Source organism: Peromyscus maniculatus, chromosome 1 (genome assembly GCF_049852395.1).
Source record: "Peromyscus maniculatus bairdii isolate BWxNUB_F1_BW_parent chromosome 1, HU_Pman_BW_mat_3.1, whole genome shotgun sequence".
Taxonomy (NCBI): Eukaryota; Metazoa; Chordata; class Mammalia; order Rodentia; family Cricetidae; genus Peromyscus; species Peromyscus maniculatus.
Window position 1 is genome coordinate 3,963,831 of NC_134852.1, and position 17,715 is coordinate 3,981,545.

At 38.7% G+C, this 17,715-nt stretch overlaps 1 protein-coding gene across 1 annotated transcript; it reads right to left on the minus strand.

Annotated features, from left to right (window-relative positions):
* Positions 1–230: 230 nt before the first annotated feature.
* Positions 231–11,111, minus strand: LOC102907417 (vomeronasal type-2 receptor 116-like). The gene is made up of 5 exons (XM_076575508.1): positions 10,839–11,111; positions 9,651–10,454; positions 8,508–8,735; positions 4,900–5,023; positions 231–1,150 (listed from the first exon to the last, which is right to left on the minus strand). The coding sequence occupies exons 1-5, from the start codon at positions 11,034–11,036 to the stop codon at positions 231–233; spliced, it is 2,274 nt and encodes a 757-aa protein (XP_076431623.1). The 5' UTR covers positions 11,037–11,111.
* Positions 11,112–17,715: the final 6,604 nt, after the last annotated feature.

The window sequence follows — 17,715 nt, forward strand, 5'->3', positions numbered from 1 at the left end:
TTAGAGATAAATACAGCACTTCCACTCTGCACTAACATCCAAAAGACAAGTCCTGTAAAAATAGGTGGCTGAGTGGAAGGTTATGGGAGACAATATAGATAAAAGTGGTATACATGACACTGATAAACAACACCATTAGAAGAAACAGTGAGAGTCACTATCTAATGAATAACCTTGCATTGTATCCTAATAGATGGTTCTGTACCAACATTACATTTGTCAGTTAAAATTTATGAAATGTCAGTTCTGGAAAATGTTTTCTCCTTTAACTTTTGAAGAGAATTTCTCCCTGGTCTTACCAAAATGATGTAGCACTTGGGGACAAAGATGCATCCCAGCAAGCCAGCACTGGAGGCTAAGATGGAGAAGACCTCCACAGCCACCATGACCTTGCCCTTGGTGCTGTGGTAGACAGGGAGAAAAGTGACCCAGACACTGCAGAACAACAGCATGCTGAATGTCAAGAATTTGGCTTCATTGAATGTGTCAGGGAGATTCCTGGCCAAGAAAGCCACAGTGAAGCTCCCCAGGGCCAGAGAGCCCAGGTATCCTAAGACAGAATAGAAAGCAGTTACTGAGCCCTTGTTGCACACAATGATGATGTGGCCATGCTCAGAGTGAGAATCAATGTCAACAGAGGGAGGAGATGTTCCCAGCCAGATTGCACAGAGAATAATTTGGATGATGGTGCAGATGGGAATAATGTAGTTAGGTACCCCTGATACCAGGAACCACTTCATCCTTCTTCCAGGAGTTGTGACTTTGAAAGCCCAAACCACAGTAACTGTCTTGGCTAACACAGTGGAAACAGCCACAGTGAATAAAAATCCATATGTTATTTGCTGCAGGATGCAGGTGACTGAGTTGGGATGGCCAATGAAGAGCAAGGAACAGAGGAAACAGAAGATGAGGGAGATGAGCAGGATATAGCTGAGAGTGAGGTTATTGGCCTTCACAATGGGAGTGTCTTGGTGCTTCACAAAGATCCCAAGAACAAGAATGGTGAATGCAGACAAACCCAAGGCCACACAGGACAGAGTCATCCCCAAGGGGTCACCAAAGGCCAGAAAGGTCACATCTTTGTACAGGCAGTGGTTCTGCTCTGCATTGGCATACTGGTCCTCTGGACACTTAATACACTGATCCATATCTGATGCAGAAAGCAAAAGTATTGTTAGTGAAACTTCAGCATTTCTTATGGACAGGCCACGTCAGTATATTTTGGAAACTTTACAACATCCACATACTTTATTGATAAAGATGTAAATGAGACTTTTCTGAAGAGCAATGCTTCTATTTCATACTGCCTGTCTTCGTCAAGGTCAAACACAGATCCTATTGATACACTATAACATGAATCTTTCTGTCTGAATTAGAAGTGATGCCCTTATGAGAGATGGAGACTTGGTCTTATCTAGGATGAAACCTCTTATGGCTTTTTTTTATTCTCATATGATCACCACAAAACACATGAGTAGCCCGGCAACAGCAAATAGAATCGTGTGTGTGTGTGTGTGTGTGTGTGTGTGTGTGTGTGTGTGTTTGTGTGTGTGTGTGTGTAAGTGCATTTGTATGTGAAAGCAGTAAATGAAAATGAGTGTTTGAAAATAGTAAATGAAAAAGAGCTCATGATTGTGCGAGTTTTTGTTGCATGTGATGTATGGGAAATAGAATTGGGAGAGAGAGAGAGAGATTTTATAATGATGTATGAAATTCTCAAGAAAAATTAATTAAATATGATGCCCTAGTTGTATCCTCATCAGGGAATGGGGACACTAAACAGTTTGTAACATGAAATTATCCTACTGATTAGGTAGAAAACTCTATACATATATAACACCCAGAAGTCTTGTGTCTTATACCACCACTTTGTGAGCACAGAGGACTTATTTACTTCCCTAATTTCCTACTATATGAGACCTCTGTGGGGACTTCCCCCTGGGTGTTCTTGGGGAGTGAGGGATAAGAGATTTAGATAGATATATAGAGGAAAGAGAGACAGAGAGACAGAAACACAGGATAGCCTCAGAGGAACCTAGATCCTAATCCACCAACCCATAACTTTATTCCAAAGGCTGTTTATATCAATGCCGGGGCGGGGGGCAAAAAACCAATGCCTTACTAGATACAACTAAATGTAGACCCTACCAAACACCTAGTAGCCAGGCCAGAGGTCCAATCATCCTCTTATGCAGCCCTGCTGGTAAAGCAAGCTCAGATATTATCTGAAAACCTCTGTGGACTCCAACAGACCTGGGTTCTACTAATGTACTCAATGGTGAAGGAGTTATTGGTAAAACAGCATGAACAAGACAACATGTGAACTCCCAAGTGAGAATAGTAATACAGAATATTTGAATTGAACAATAATATCCCATCCATAAGCTGTATTTTCCACCACAGCAAGTAAGTGATATATGAATGTAATTGTGCTAAACTGTGAATAATAATGGAGCACAATGATGTGCTTCCAAGTTTTTATGTCATTCCAAGAATAAAACCAACATATCATTTATTGCCTGCTATGATTACATTTTTTTATTTGTTGTTTTTAAGGAACTGGGAAAATGGCTAAACTGTTAAGAACATGGTCTGCTCTTACAGGAGGCCTAAGTCCAGTTCCCAGAACATGTGTAGTGCCATATTACTATCAGTAACTCTGGTACAAAGGGCATCAGATGCCTCTGGTGGCCTTCACATGGACCTGGCCCTGTGTGGACTTACTACCCTCTACACATGCTTTTTTCAAATATTCATAAACATATGCTTTTGTTTATTTTTGGGTATTTATTAATATAAATGCCCTTTATAGTTATTAACTTAAATCAATTTTATTACAGTCTGTTATTTTTTGCACATGTGTGTGAGTGGTGTGTGTGTGTGTGTGTGTGTGTGTGTGTGTGTGTGTGTGTGTGTGTAAAGTACAAGTTGTCAAGAAGGCATCTTGTAGGAGTTGGCTCCATCTCATTTCAATGGGCTTCCTGCAGTGAGTTCAGGTCATCAGACTTGTGGCAAGAGATTTACCTGATAACTCTTCTAATTGAACCTAAATATCATTTTTTAAGATTTAGTTATTTATTATGTATGGTGCTCAGCCTGCATGTATGCCTGCACACAAGAGGCGGGCAGGGAATCTCATTACAGATAATTTTAGAAAGTTATAGGTGGTTTCTGGAAATTGAACACAGGACCTCTGGAAGAGCATCCCATGCCCTTAACTGCTGAAACATATCTCCAATGCCCGAGATGTCTTTTTTAAATGTTCTTTGCATTATAGACAATGACTAACAATAAAAGTCAAAAACAATTATGGACTCTCCTTTGAATTTGGCCATCTCCAAATCAATAACCAGTTGACTTATATGTATTGTGTATGCCAAACTATCATTGGAATCATTGTGGCTGTTTCTTTTTACTACAAAACTATTTTATCTATATTATTGTGACATTCATTGCTACTGTGTACAAAAATCCTAAGTGGGACACCTGTCTTTCTCTACATCATGTGTCCACACTTTTTCTCATTTTTATATGAAATCAAGTACTATTTAATCTTTAGCTGTTTCTAGTAATTTTACCCACAGTTACTACTCTTTAGTCACCACGACCTACAATGGCATCAGTCTCAAAACTCTCTGTGAACCTCCCTCACATAGAAGTAACAGCACTTGCATCATCTCAAAGTTTCCTGAGCAGGCTCCCATTGCAGCCTTATGGTACCACCCTGAATTCACATCTTCATGCTGTCTTCCCCACACACCTGTCAGCTAAATGACAACACAAAATACTTGCCATTCATCAAATGCTTTATAAACAGCATGCCCACCACCACACAATACTTATTTATCATCATAACACATGGTGACTCAATATCTCTTTTTGTAAGCAATGTTTATGGGCAGTGGCAAGAACAAGTTGTGTAGGATTCATGACTTCAGCGGCAGGAGATGACTCAACAGTTAAGAGTGCTTACACCTCTGCAGAGAACAAGGGTTTGGACTCAGCATCCATGTGGAAGCTTATACCTATCTATATCTCAAATTCAAGGGGCTTGTATGCACTATTTTGGCCTCCACAATCTCCTGCACATAAACTCACACAGGAACACATACATACAGTCAAGGAGGTTAAATGAATAACCAACTATTTACAAAGACTCATGACTACAATCTAGTCTACCTGTACCTTTACAGGGATATAATCATTGGGACAGATAAAGTGTAGAATTCCCTCACAAGGCTGTTTGATTTTTCAAAACACTTTCTTTTACAAAATACTGCCAGCAGTGATTTTATAGTGAGTCAAGCATATATGTGAAGGCACAGGTTGTTATTTATAAGGACATTATTATTGATCACATAATTGTAAAAACAAAATTAGGAAAGGAATAGATTTTATTTGTGCTGTAAAAGGGCCACAGTACTTAATAGATACCCAGACCCTCCCTAACTCAACTGACTCCATGACAGAAGTACCACTCAGACTATAAACCTCCCCACCTAGCAGCACAACCTGCCAAACTGAAGAAAGGACTAACCCATCATAGACCTTCTATTTCTGAAAAAAATCTCAAAATGTACTAACTTTGATTTTAAGCTTCTGTAAATCTCCTTTTGGCTCACTGTTCTTGGTAACTGAAGGATGTCAACGCATAAACATAGTTCTTTTACTTCAAATCTCACCCTGAGAAAGACTCAGTGCTACACTGGGGTCCTGTACACCAACTGTAGTTGACATCCAGCTAATGATGACTTTATTTGGCTTAAACCTATGTCTGAACAGTCTTCTCTGGTGAAGACCACACAGCATTGCAGCCCCCTTCCAGGACCCTTTGAAAGTGCAGTGTGGATAGCAGAAGTCAGTCAGTCTGAAGGATTTCTCCCTGCAGTAAACACTTGCTTGTCTCATTGGAAATCTCATTTGCTCGGCAGGGAATGCAATCAAAACAGCAGGCTGCCATTCCTTCTTGATGGAATTTTCTGAATCCAGGGTGACAATCAACACCGCACTCAGCAGAGGGCATCTGAGGAAAATCAGGCAGATGCTGGGCCAGGAGTCTGACTACTCCTTCAATAGTTATAGCATCTCATCATGTTGAGTAGTTAACAAGTTTTCTTTCTATACATGAACTGAGTGAACACATTTCTTTCAGGACTTTGTACAAGGCTACACATGAATATATGAGAACAAATTGATTAAATATTGAGGTGCTTCTGAACTATTCAATGTTCAGAAATATCTAGAAGTATATGTAATGTCACCACTGGAATGCCTGAACTGAACCCCCTAACCACCCATTGTGTAGCTTAGCTTTGTCAACTTGAAACAAAGCAGAAGTACAAGAAAAAAGAGAAACTTAATTGAGAAGTTGTCTCTGTCTAATTGGCCTCTGGTTCTATTCGTGACCTGTATTTTTGGTTACTCATTAATTCTGGGAAGCAACACCACATTTGGTTCCATTTCTGAATTCAGTGTAAATGCTTTGAGTTTCTCTCCATATAGTACAATGTTGTCTATGTTTTGTCTTATAGAAACTTACTTTGTCAAGGGTTTTTTATGTTTCTTTGTTTGCTTTCTCTGAAGGGGTGCTGGACATTGCTCAAGACCTATTCTCTATCTTTTTCAATGAGCTTACAATTTCTATCCTAGCATATATTTATATGACATATTATACTTGATTGATTTGCATATGTTGAACCAGCCTTACATCCCTGTAATAAAGTCATCTGGTGTAGAGGGACTGATCTTTCTGATGTGCTCTTGAGCCCTGTTTGTGAGTATTTACTTGAGAATTTCTCCATCCATGTTCATTGATTAGAGTAAAATTTTCTTCTTTCTGATTAACTATACCTGGAATGATCTTTTTTTTCCTTTACTGTGGAGAATCTGTTCTTTTTTTATGGGTGCAATATTTACCTTCTGAGCAACACAGTATTTTTTTTAATTTCCTTGCCTGTGCCCCTTGATTAGAGAGTGGGATTCTTCAAATTCAGTTATTAATGAAAGCCATTTGGTGATTATTGTAAATTTGTGTGTTTGTAATTTTTGATATATTTCAAAGCTTTGATTTTCTGTCTAGTGATCTAGTATAGTCTATACATTCCTGTGATATCTACTGTTAAATGTAATATTCAGTGTGAAGGAGTATGAAGTGTAATAACTCTCTTCAAGTGTTTTTCTTAGTGATGTTCCAGTAGCTATATATTCCTGCAATTTGTGGTCACCATTACAAGTTTTTCCATCTTCCTGAAATTATGAAGGATAGCTTTGCTGGGAATAGTAATTAGAGTTGGAAATTTTGTCTCTGTTTGAAACACATAATTGATACTCCCTCCTTTTAAAGTGTCTATGAATAAAGCTACTGAGATTATGATGGGGACATTCAATAAAATTGACCTTCTCTCTTGTAACCTAAAATTCCTCTTTGTTCTGCATAACTGAGACTTTAAGTAATCTTCAAAATGGTCAGATCCTTTTCTGAACCTCTGTTATGCACTCTGAATGCCTTCTGTATCTGGATGGCGATATTCCCCAGAATTTGGTAAAATTTTTGATGTCCTTTTATTAGAAATACCTTTAGTCCTTTCACATGTTGTCCTCCTCTTGTGTCTGTGCTTTCTTAATTTGGTCTTTACTGACATCCACTAAGTCTCATGTGTTTTCTTCATCCTTCCTTATAGTTTTATCTTTGTCATAGTTTGAATTAAAATTCATCTGCCTTGTTTCAAGTCTTGATAGTCTGTCTTCTACTTGAGACATTCTGAGAGAAAGATGTTTTATACAGTTTGCTGTGTGAATTGTTGTGTCTTTCATTTTCAGAATGTTAGTATGAATTTATGAAATTTTTGTCACATCTTCACTCAATTCCTTATTATTTGCAAGTGTTTGTGATCTTTTTGGTTTGGTCTTAGAAGTAATTTCTATGCTCTTTGATTTTCTGGAACATTCTTACAATTATTATTGGAAGTCTTTGTTTAGTATGTCATTGAGTTTACTCTCATGTAAGCCTATGATTGTGTCACTTGGAGTCTTTCTGCCTCACTGTTTTCAAGTACGGCACTTATTTGGTTGTTTTTGGTCCTCCCTATCCTTTTGCTTGATGTTTTTAATGTTCAAATTAGGCCTGGTAGAAGCAGGCTTGTGATTTTATTGCTCTCCTCTGATCTAGTAGTACAGGCTAGTAGCAAAACTTCATCCCATTTGCTCTGTTCTCTGAGCATAATTTTCTCATCACTGTGAAAATAGAATATTAACACTTGATTTAATTCTATTTGAGCAACTTGAAGATTAAGTTTGCAGATTTTCTGGAAGTAAACCCCTTTCAAATTCAGCAAACAATGTTGTAGTAGGCAATGTAATTCAGATACTATAAAATCAGACATATCAAAATCAATACCTATAATCTATCTGGGAGCACATATTGGAATATTTTATTTACAAATTTTCTCAAAACCAATTATGATGACTGTAGTTGCCTGTCCAATCAGATAAGGAAACAATGCAAATCTTTTTTTGTTTGTTTGTTCATTTGTTTGTTTGTTTGAATGAATTGTGCCTAAATTAAGGTACAAATAAATGCTCTTCTAATGAAGGATTCCTTTAGAAAATATGATTGAGGGCTGGAGAAATTGCTTAGCAATCTATCACACTTGCTGTTCAATCCCCCACTCTTACACTTAGGCTCAACTCTGTCTTCAGTTCCTTAATCCCTCTCCAGGTATACTTAGATACCTCATACTCAAATGGAATATATATATATATATATATATATATATATATATATATATATATATATAGTGTAAAAAACAAGTTATAATTAATAAAATATCTAAAGTGGCCCAAGAAATTGTGAATGTATTGTTAGACAAGTAGGCAATATAGTCAATGTGCTTGAATAAAATTATAAAATATAAATTAATGACTTGCATATCTGTTCCTAGTTCCAAATTTTCTTCTTAACTTCAGTCTTTTCTGCATTCAGATTAGAGATTCAAAAGAAGAGAAGAAAATCAATGGGCAGCAATCAGAATGGCCCCAAGAGAATATTAATAACTTTACTGGGAATAATATGAAATGTTGGTCATATCTAGTTTTATATTTGTTTATAACATATATAGTTTCTGATATAATAAAATATATCTTATGATTTTCTTAGATTTCAAAAACTTCCTGAAAAATCATATTTTTAAAATCTGAAATGGCCGGGCGGTGGTGGCGCACGCCTTTAATCCCAGCACTCGGGAGGCAGAGGCAGGCGGATCTCTGTGAGTTCGAGGCCAGCCTGGGCTACCAAGTGAGATCCAGGAAAGGCGCAAAGCTACACAAGAGAAACCCTGTCTCGGAAAACCAAAAAAAAAAAAAAAAAAAAATCTGAAATGAAGAAACATCATATAGAAGTTTAAAATTGAGTCTTTACATGACAATCCTTCTAATTTCACTAAGTCACAGGGAAACTCAAATGGCCTCACTTGACAGTGGTGACATCAGTACATATTGGTCAGACCCACCTGTCTAGTTCCTGTGGCCCACTCTATCATATCTTCATATAAATGGAGCTGTTGACCATGTGGAAAATATGGCTTAAACTCTCCTATTTTCACCTTAAATCCAACACCATGGGGGAAATTAGAAATGTGGTAAATGCCATACTCGGCCTGCAGTTTTTCTTTCTGATTCATATTTATTACATCTCCAGCAGGATTAACAAAGTGCATATTCTTCAGAAATAGGTGAAGCTGAAAGACAGACAACACTCTTCAGTCTATATTACCTTATTTTAGGTCTGAAAATATGTTCTTATTTCATCCTAAGGCAAATTTATTGAAGGTGCCCAAGGGAGAAACTCAATGAAAGCATATGAATAAGTAAAGTCATTGTGATCCTAAAATTTTAGTTCTCTCAGAGGAAACCCTCAAATACAGACACAGAAATACACACAAACACCAAATATAAATATGCACCATACACACACACACACACACACACACACACACACACACACACACTTCCACACATACACCCATGCAGAGGCACACACATAATAGAGCTAAACTCATTAACACACATGCACACAAAAACACACATACAGAAAAACCTAAGCAACCAAATACAGACACAGATACAGAAACACACAGGCACATAAAGACAAAAAAACACACACACAGAGAAACACACTGATAAATATATTCACAAGAGACATATGCACACACAACAAATATATATGCTCATATACACAGTCACTCACAAACACAGGAGAGAGACATTAATATTTGCAAAGAAGCACATCTACACACATGCATACAAAGGCACAAAAATGCATTTAGACACCCACAAAGACACAAACACATACACAGAAACAAACACAAAGACATACAGACAATCAGACACAAATATACTCACACCCAGAGGCACAAAAGTAGGTATTGAACTGAATCTCAGTATTATTTCATGTGATATTTTTCCCAGATAAACAAGAAGGATAAGGTCCCCAGAGAATACAGTGGGGTCAGAATCAGGTGAGTACACTTATACACACCATCCCTTATAGTGAATACCACATACATGACAAAATATTGGTTTCAGAATGTGAGAGACTCTTAAAGAATATAACATTGATGACACAAAGTTCCATCCATTGGAAGATGCAGTACCTGTGAGCAGTCAGAATCCAGTTCTCTCAGAGTGTTGATTGGCTGGTTTTCTACTTGTTGAAGAAGCATTTCATGGAGAGCATGGGCCATAGCATACACAGCATTGTATACATCATAACCACCATCACTAAAGGCCATATCAAAACTCTGTAGCACTAACCATTCCAGTGAGGCATTGAATGAGCAGTTCTCCAGTGTCTTACAGTTAGATGTTGAGGCTTCACAGCTAAAGTACATCCACCCCAGTCCTGCCAGGAACATGTCTGTGTATTTGGAAGGGTTCAGTGTCTGAACAAAATTTTTAAAACCACAAATCTCAGCATGGTGGTGTTCAAAAGCAAGAGTCCTGTGGAATGAGTGAAGGATGAAGTCTCTCTTACTTGTAGTGACATCCCACTGTGAGGTGGTGACCCATATTCTCTGCATACCCTGTGATACCCACATTCTAAAGCACAAAATGAGAGTACTCTCTGTGTCACCATAAATGATAACAATATGTGTGGATGATGTCTCAATTTGCTTGTTACACACTTCAGCTCTTGACATGTATAACTCCATGTTAACTGGGATCATGATCACAAAGGCTAAGCAGACTCTTTGGACATCACTTTCTCCCCTCAGATCTGAGAGAAATTGGAGACCCTGGTCATCATCTGAGATGGCCAACCCAACCCAGTTCCAGCTGAAGTGAAGCATCAAAGAGACCATGGCCAGTGCCAGAGCTGTGTCCTTGGGGGCCATCTGATACAGATTGGGAAATTGTTCACGATCACTCAGGATAGGATAGAAAGGTCCATAGGTGAGCTGAAGGACATGAAACACAGGGAGCAGCATGAGGTAGAGGACTGTCAGAAATCTCAATGGGAGCACTGAGGTGGGTGAAGCACCAGTTTCAAATGACAGGAAGGGCAATGTTTCCCTATTACTACAGTTATACTACCCTGTTAGAAACCTGCAGAAAATCACTTTTCTACAATTTGTTCAAGGAAAATCACCTTGACTGTTAATTCCTCTTCTCATCTACATATCAAATGATGAATTGGGAATGTCCCATTGAGTGGCTGATTAATTACACTTGAACTTGATTTACATTATTGTGAAGCCAATCTCCCCCTTACACTCTCCTCAGCATCAGGCTTAGCCAAAAAATGAGAAAGATTCCACACTTTCCCACCCAAACAACTTCACCTGTGGAAATTTGTAGAACTCCAAAAATTGTGCCAGGCTCAAGTATGGTATTAACATTGGTCCTGTAAACATTACACGACATTTGGTCTTAAGTTTACAGCTGTAGTTAAGAAGAAGTCTGTGCCTTTTTGCAGTTATGTATATGAAATTTTGAAATGCTTGCTTATCATGATAATTGTTAGTGAAGAAGTAAAACATGAGAGACACATTTGGTAGAAGATATAGATTCCTGTTGATTTCTTCCACAGCAAAAGCCAAAGGCAGAGTGAACTGGTAGTTTTCAGTTGGTATTCTGAAAATAAAGGCACAGGATTTAGTATGGATAAGGCTCTATAGATGAATACTTTGTAGTTAGTACAAGGATTATAATGCATTTGATGGCATTTTCAGATATAGCTTGACAAATTCCTCTGTGTTGTAAGGTTGGAAAAACAGGAGATGCTTGAGAGCTTGAAAGAAAACCTAAAATGCTGATGAGAGTAGATGTCACAAAAATAACTGTGTTCTTGTCCACTTTGACAGAGAATTTCATCATTTCAATTTGAGTACTGGATGCATATTTGATAAATATGTGTGTGTATCTGTAGGGGACTTGAGAATGCACTTTTCTTTGGGGCCAGAGGAGGAATCTGGATCCTGCAGAGCTGGAATTTTAAGTGGTTTTTAGGTGCCTACCAACATTAGTGGTTGAAACTGAACTCAGATCCTTTGACGGATCATCAGGTGCTCTTAACTGCTGACTCGTGTCTACAGCCTCAGCTTATTACTACTTTCTATATTCCAGATATTTTTCAGTCTAGTATAGCCAGTAGATATTTTCCCATCTGTGTGGGCTACCTCTCAACATACTCAAAACATTTTTTAATACAAACAAAATTAGTTTTATGCAATCATACTTGTTAAAATGTGGTCTTATTTCCTGAGTTATTCGATATATTTAAATGTTTTCTCCATGTTTTTTTTTATCAGATTCATGCTTTCTGTACTTACACTAAAGTCTTTAATCCATTTGGTCTTGATTTTGAAACAGGACAATTGTTAGGAGATACTTCTTTTCGACCTCCGAATGGGCAATTTTTCCACTAGCATTTCTTGAGCAGGCTGTCTCTACTCCAGTTTATACATAGGGGATTATGTACTATTAAATTCAATTCATTTTCCTACAGTGTAGTTTAAAAATGTTTTTCTCTTCTCCCAAATTCTTCTGTGTCCTCCTCAACTGCCTACATACCTAACTTTATATTGATTTTTTCTCTAATTTTCTTTAAAAACAAAACCAAAAAGAGGAGAAAAAAAGGCAAAGAGAACAACACAAGGGGGATTAGAGATTTAGATTAGTTGTAGAACATTGAGTAGCAAGTGTAAGGCCCTGTGTTTGGTTTTCAGCTCCTAGAAAAAAATAAGAAAACCCATAAAAATAAGCATTAAAAAAACAAATAGGCCCTGACTTGCCTTCTGGACCAGAGGTGAGTATCTGGGCCCAGTCCAGACCCCATCCCTGGGCACCAGCCACTCCGGAGAAGACGTGCCCAACTTGGCCCGAGGTTCTGGCCACTGGGCAGGTCCCCTTCTATCCCCACTGGGAAGGATCCCCTTCTCCACGCCCCCCAACAGGCACTGGAATCTCCACGCCGGAGACCTCCACCACTTCCTGAAACTTAGAGACTAGCCCCCAGCTCCCATCCTGCCCAGGACTTCCCTTCTGGACCAGAGCTTCCATCCTGACCTGGACTTCCCTTCTGGACAAGAGCACCTATCCTGCCCCGGACTTCCATTCTGGACAAGAGTGCCCATCCTGCCCTGGACTTCCTGTCTGTACAAAAGATCCCATCATGCCCCAGACTTCCCATCTAGGTAAGAGCTTCCAATCTGCCCCAGAGTTCCCATTTGGACAAGAGAACTCCCATCTGGACAAGAGAGAGAGACTTCCTGAATCTGTCAGCTCTGTCTGAACCAAGTGCACTGATAAGACCAAGAACAAACCACAAGGAGATGGGCAGACATCAAGGCAGAAGAACATACAACAAAATGAAGAGCAATACAGCATCACCAGAACCTAGCCCACCTCCAGCATCTAGACCTGAACATCAAAAATTGGAAGAAGTACTTCCCTTCTGGACCAGAGGTGAGTATCCGCGCCCAACCCGGACCCCATCCCTGAGCACCAGCCACTCTGGGAAGACCTGCCCAACTTGGCCCCAGGTTCTGGTCACCGGGCAGGTCCCCTTCTAGCCCCACCGGGAGGGATCCCCTTCTCCAAGCCCCTCCAGCAGCCCCTGTAATCTCCATGCCCAACCCCGACGCCCATCTGCCCGAGACCACAGCCACCTCCTGAGACTTAGAGACCAGCTCCCAGCTCCCATCCTGCTCCCAACTTCCCTTCTGGACCAGAGACTTCTGGTCCAGATAAGAGCTTCCATCCTGCCCGGGAGTTACCATTTGGACAAGAGAACTCCGTTTTGGACAAGAGAGAGAGACTTCCTGAATCTGTCAGCTCTTTCTGAAACAAGTACACTGATAAGACCAAGAAGGAACCACAAGGAGATGGGCGGACGTCAAGGCAGAAGTACATACAACAAAATGATGAGCAATACAGCATCACCAGAATGTAGCCCGCCTCCAACATCTAGACCTGAACATCAAAAATTGGAAGAAGCAGAAGAAAGTAGCCTTATGAGTAACATCATGAACAAGGTAGAGGCTTGTATAGAGGAAAAGACAAGAAAATTGGAAGAATGCTGTAAACAACAAGAGGAAAGGGCAAACAGATTAGAATAAAACAATAAAGCCCTGCAAGAAAACAATAAAGACCTAGAAGAAAACAATGAAGTCCTGCAGGAAAACAATAAAGTACTGGAAGAAAACAATAAAGTACTAAAAGAAAATCATGAAAAAGCAATGAAACAAACAAAGGAAACAGTCCAAGAACTGAAAAGGGAAATTGAAAAAATAAAGAAGACACAAACAGAGGGAATGCTGGAAATAGAAAATCTGAGTAAAAGATCGGGAACTTCAGATGCAAGTATAACCAACAGAATGCAAGAGATAGAAGAGAGGATTTCTGGCATTGAAGATACAGTAGAAGAAATAGTTTCATCAGTCGAAGGAAACACTAAAGCCAACAAAGTCATGAACCAAAATGTCCAAGAAATTTGGGATACAATGAAAAGACCAAACCTACCAATAATAGGGATAGAAGAAGGTGAAGAATACCAACTCAAAGGCACATAAAATATATTCAACAAAATTATAGAAGAAAACTTTCCCAACTTAAAGAAGGAAATGCCTATGAAGATACAAGAAGCCTATACAACACCAAACAGACTAGACCCCCAAAAAAGTCCCCTAGACACATAATAATTAAACAACTAAATGTACAGAATAAAGAAAGAATATTAAGAGCAGCCAAGGAAAAAGGCCAAGTGACCTATAAAGGTAAACCCATCAGAATAACACCCGATTTCTCAATGGAGACTTTGAAAGCCAGAAGGACCTGGACAGATGTAATGCAGACACTAAGAGACCATGGATGTCAGCCCAGAATAATATACCCAGCAAAACTTTCAATCATCATAGATGGAAGGAACAAGACATTCGAAGACAAAGCCAGATTTAAACAATACCTATCCACAAACCCAGCCCTACAGAAAGCACTAGAAGGAAAATTCTAACTGAGGGAAGTCAGAAACACACTCAAAAACACAGGCAATAGATAAAGCCACAACAGTAAACCCCAAAGAAGAGAAGTACACACACACACACTACCACCAAAAATAACAGGGATGAAGAATCACTGATCATTAATATCCCTTAATATCAATGGCCTTAATTCACCTATAAAAAGACATAGACTTACAAAATGGATACGAAAGCACCACCCATCTTTCTGCTCCATACAAGAAACACATTTCAAATTCAAAGACAGACACGACCTAAGAATAAAACGCTGGGAAAAGACTTTCCAATCAAATGGTCTTAAGAAACAAGCAGGGGTAGCCATCCTGATATCCAACAAAATAGACTTCAAACTAAAATCAATCAAAAGAGATCAAGAAGGACATTACATCCTCATCACAGGAAAGATCCACAAAGATGAAGTTTCAGTTCTGAACATTTATGCCCCAAATCAAGGGCACCCACATATGTAAAAGAAACATTACTAAAGCTTAAACCACATATAAAACCCCACACATTAATAGTGGGAGATCTCAACACCCTGCTTTCACCACTGGACAGATCTCCCAAATCGAAACTTAACAAAGAAATAAAGGACTTAACTGATGTCATGACCCAATTGGACCTAATAGATATCTACAGAACATTCCATTCTAACAAGAAAGAATATACCTTCTTATCAGCACCCCATGGAACTTTCTCTAAAATCGACCACATACTTGGCCACAAAGCAAATCTCAACAGATACAAAACAATTAGAATAACCTCCTGTGTTCTATCAGACCACCATGGTTTAAAGTTAGATTTCAACAACAACAAAAACTACAGAAAACCTACAATCTCATGGAAACTGAATAATGCTCAACTGAATCACCAATGGGTTAAGGAAGAAATAAAGAAAGAAATTAAAGACTTCCTAGGGATCAATGAAAATGAAGACACCACATACCCAAACTTATGGGACACTATGAAAGCAGTGTTAAGAGGGAAATTTGGCCAGGCGGTGGTGGCACACACCTTTATTCCCAGCACTTGGGAGGCAAAGGCAGGTGGATCTCTGTGAGTTCGAGGCCAGCCTGGGCTACCAAGTGAGTTCCAGGAAAGGCACAAAGCAACACAAGAGAAACCCTGTCTCGGAAAAAAAAAGAGGGAAATTCATAGAACTAAATGCCCACATAAAGAAGTTGGAGAAATCCCACACTAGTGACTTAACAGCACACCTGAAAGCTCTAGAACAAGAAGAAGCAAAGTCTCCCAGGAAGAATAGACGCCAGGATATTATCAAACTGAGAGGTGAAATTAATAAATTAGAAACTAAGAGAATAATACAAAAAATAAATGAAACAAAGAGTTGATTCTTTGAGAAAATCAACAAGATAGACAAACCCTTATACAAACTAACCAAAAGACAGAGAGAGAGAGAATCCAAATCAACAAAATCAGAAATGAAAAGGGGGACACAACAACAGACATTGAGGAAATCCAGAGAATTATAAGGTCATATTTCAAAAACCTCTACTCCACAAAACTGGAAAACCTAAAAGAAATGGACATTTTTCTGGATAGGTACCACATACCTAAGTTAAATTAAGACCAGATAAACTATTTAAATAAACCAAAAACCCCTAAGGAAATAGAAACAGTCATTAAAAGTCTCCCAACCAAAAAAAGCCCAGGACCAGATGGTTTCAGCACAGAATTCTACAAGATTTTCAAAGAAGAGTTAGTAACAATACTCTCTAAATTGTTCCACATAACAGAAACAGAAGGCACATTACCAAACTCCTTCTATGAGGCTACAATTACCCTGATTCCTAAACCAAACAAAGATGCAACAAAGAAAGAGAACTACAGACTGATCTCCCTCATGAACATTGTTGCAAAAATACTCAATTAAATACTGGCAAACAGACTCCAAGAACACATCAGAACAATTATCCACCATGATCAAGTAGGCTTAATCACATGGATGCAAGGGTGGTTCAACATACGAAAGTCCATCAATGTAATACACCACATAAACAAACTCAAAGAAAAAAAAACACATGATCATCTCACTAGATGCAGAAAAGGCATTTGACAAAGTCCAACACCACTTCATGATAAAAGTCTTGGAGCGATCAGGAATACAGGGAACATACCTAAACATAATAACTGCAATATATAGCAAGCCAAGAGCCAACATCAAATTAAATGGAGAGAAACTCAAAGCAATTCCACTAAAATCAGGAACGAGGCAAGGCTGTCCACTCTCCCCATACTTATTCAATATAGAACTTGAAGTTCTAGCCAGAGCAATAAGACAACATAAGGAGATTAAGGGGGTACAAATTGGAAAGGAAGAAGTCAAGCTTTCCCTATTTGCAGATGACATGATAGTATACTTGAATGACCCCAAATATTCCACCCAGGAATTGATAAAGCTTATAAACACCTTCAGCAACATAGCAGGATACAAGATCAACTAAAAAAAATCAGTAGCCCTCCTATATACAATGCTCAAAGAAGCTGAGAAGGCAATTAGAGATACATCACCCATTACAATGGCCACAAATGACATAAAATACCTTGGGGTAACACTAACCAAGCAAGTAACACTAACCAAGCAAGTGAAGGACCTATATGACAAGAACTTTAAGTCCCTGAAAAAAGAAATTGAAGAAGATGTCCGAAAATGAAAAGATGCTCATGGATAGGCAGGGTTAATATAGTAAAAATGGCAATCTTATCAACAGCAATTTACAGATTCAATGCAATCCCCATCAAAATATCAACACAATTCTTCACAGACCTGGAAAGAATAATACTCAACTTCATATGGAAAAACAAAAAACCCAGGATAGCTAAAAGAAACCTGTACAATAAAACAACTTCTGGAGGCATCACAATCCCTGACTTCAAGCTCTACTATACAGCTACAGTAATAAAAACAGGTTGGTATTGGCATAAAAACTGACAAGTGTACCAATGGAATCGAATTGAAGACCCTGATATTAAGCCACACACCTATGGACACATAATTTTTGACAAAGAAGCCAAAAGAGTAAAATGGAAAAAAGAAAGTATCCTCAACAAATGGTGCTGGCATAACTGGATATCAACATGTAGAAGGCTGCAAATAGATCCATATCTGTCACCGTGCACAAAACTTAAGTCCAAGTGGATCAAAGACCTCAACATAAATCCAGCTACTCTGAACCTG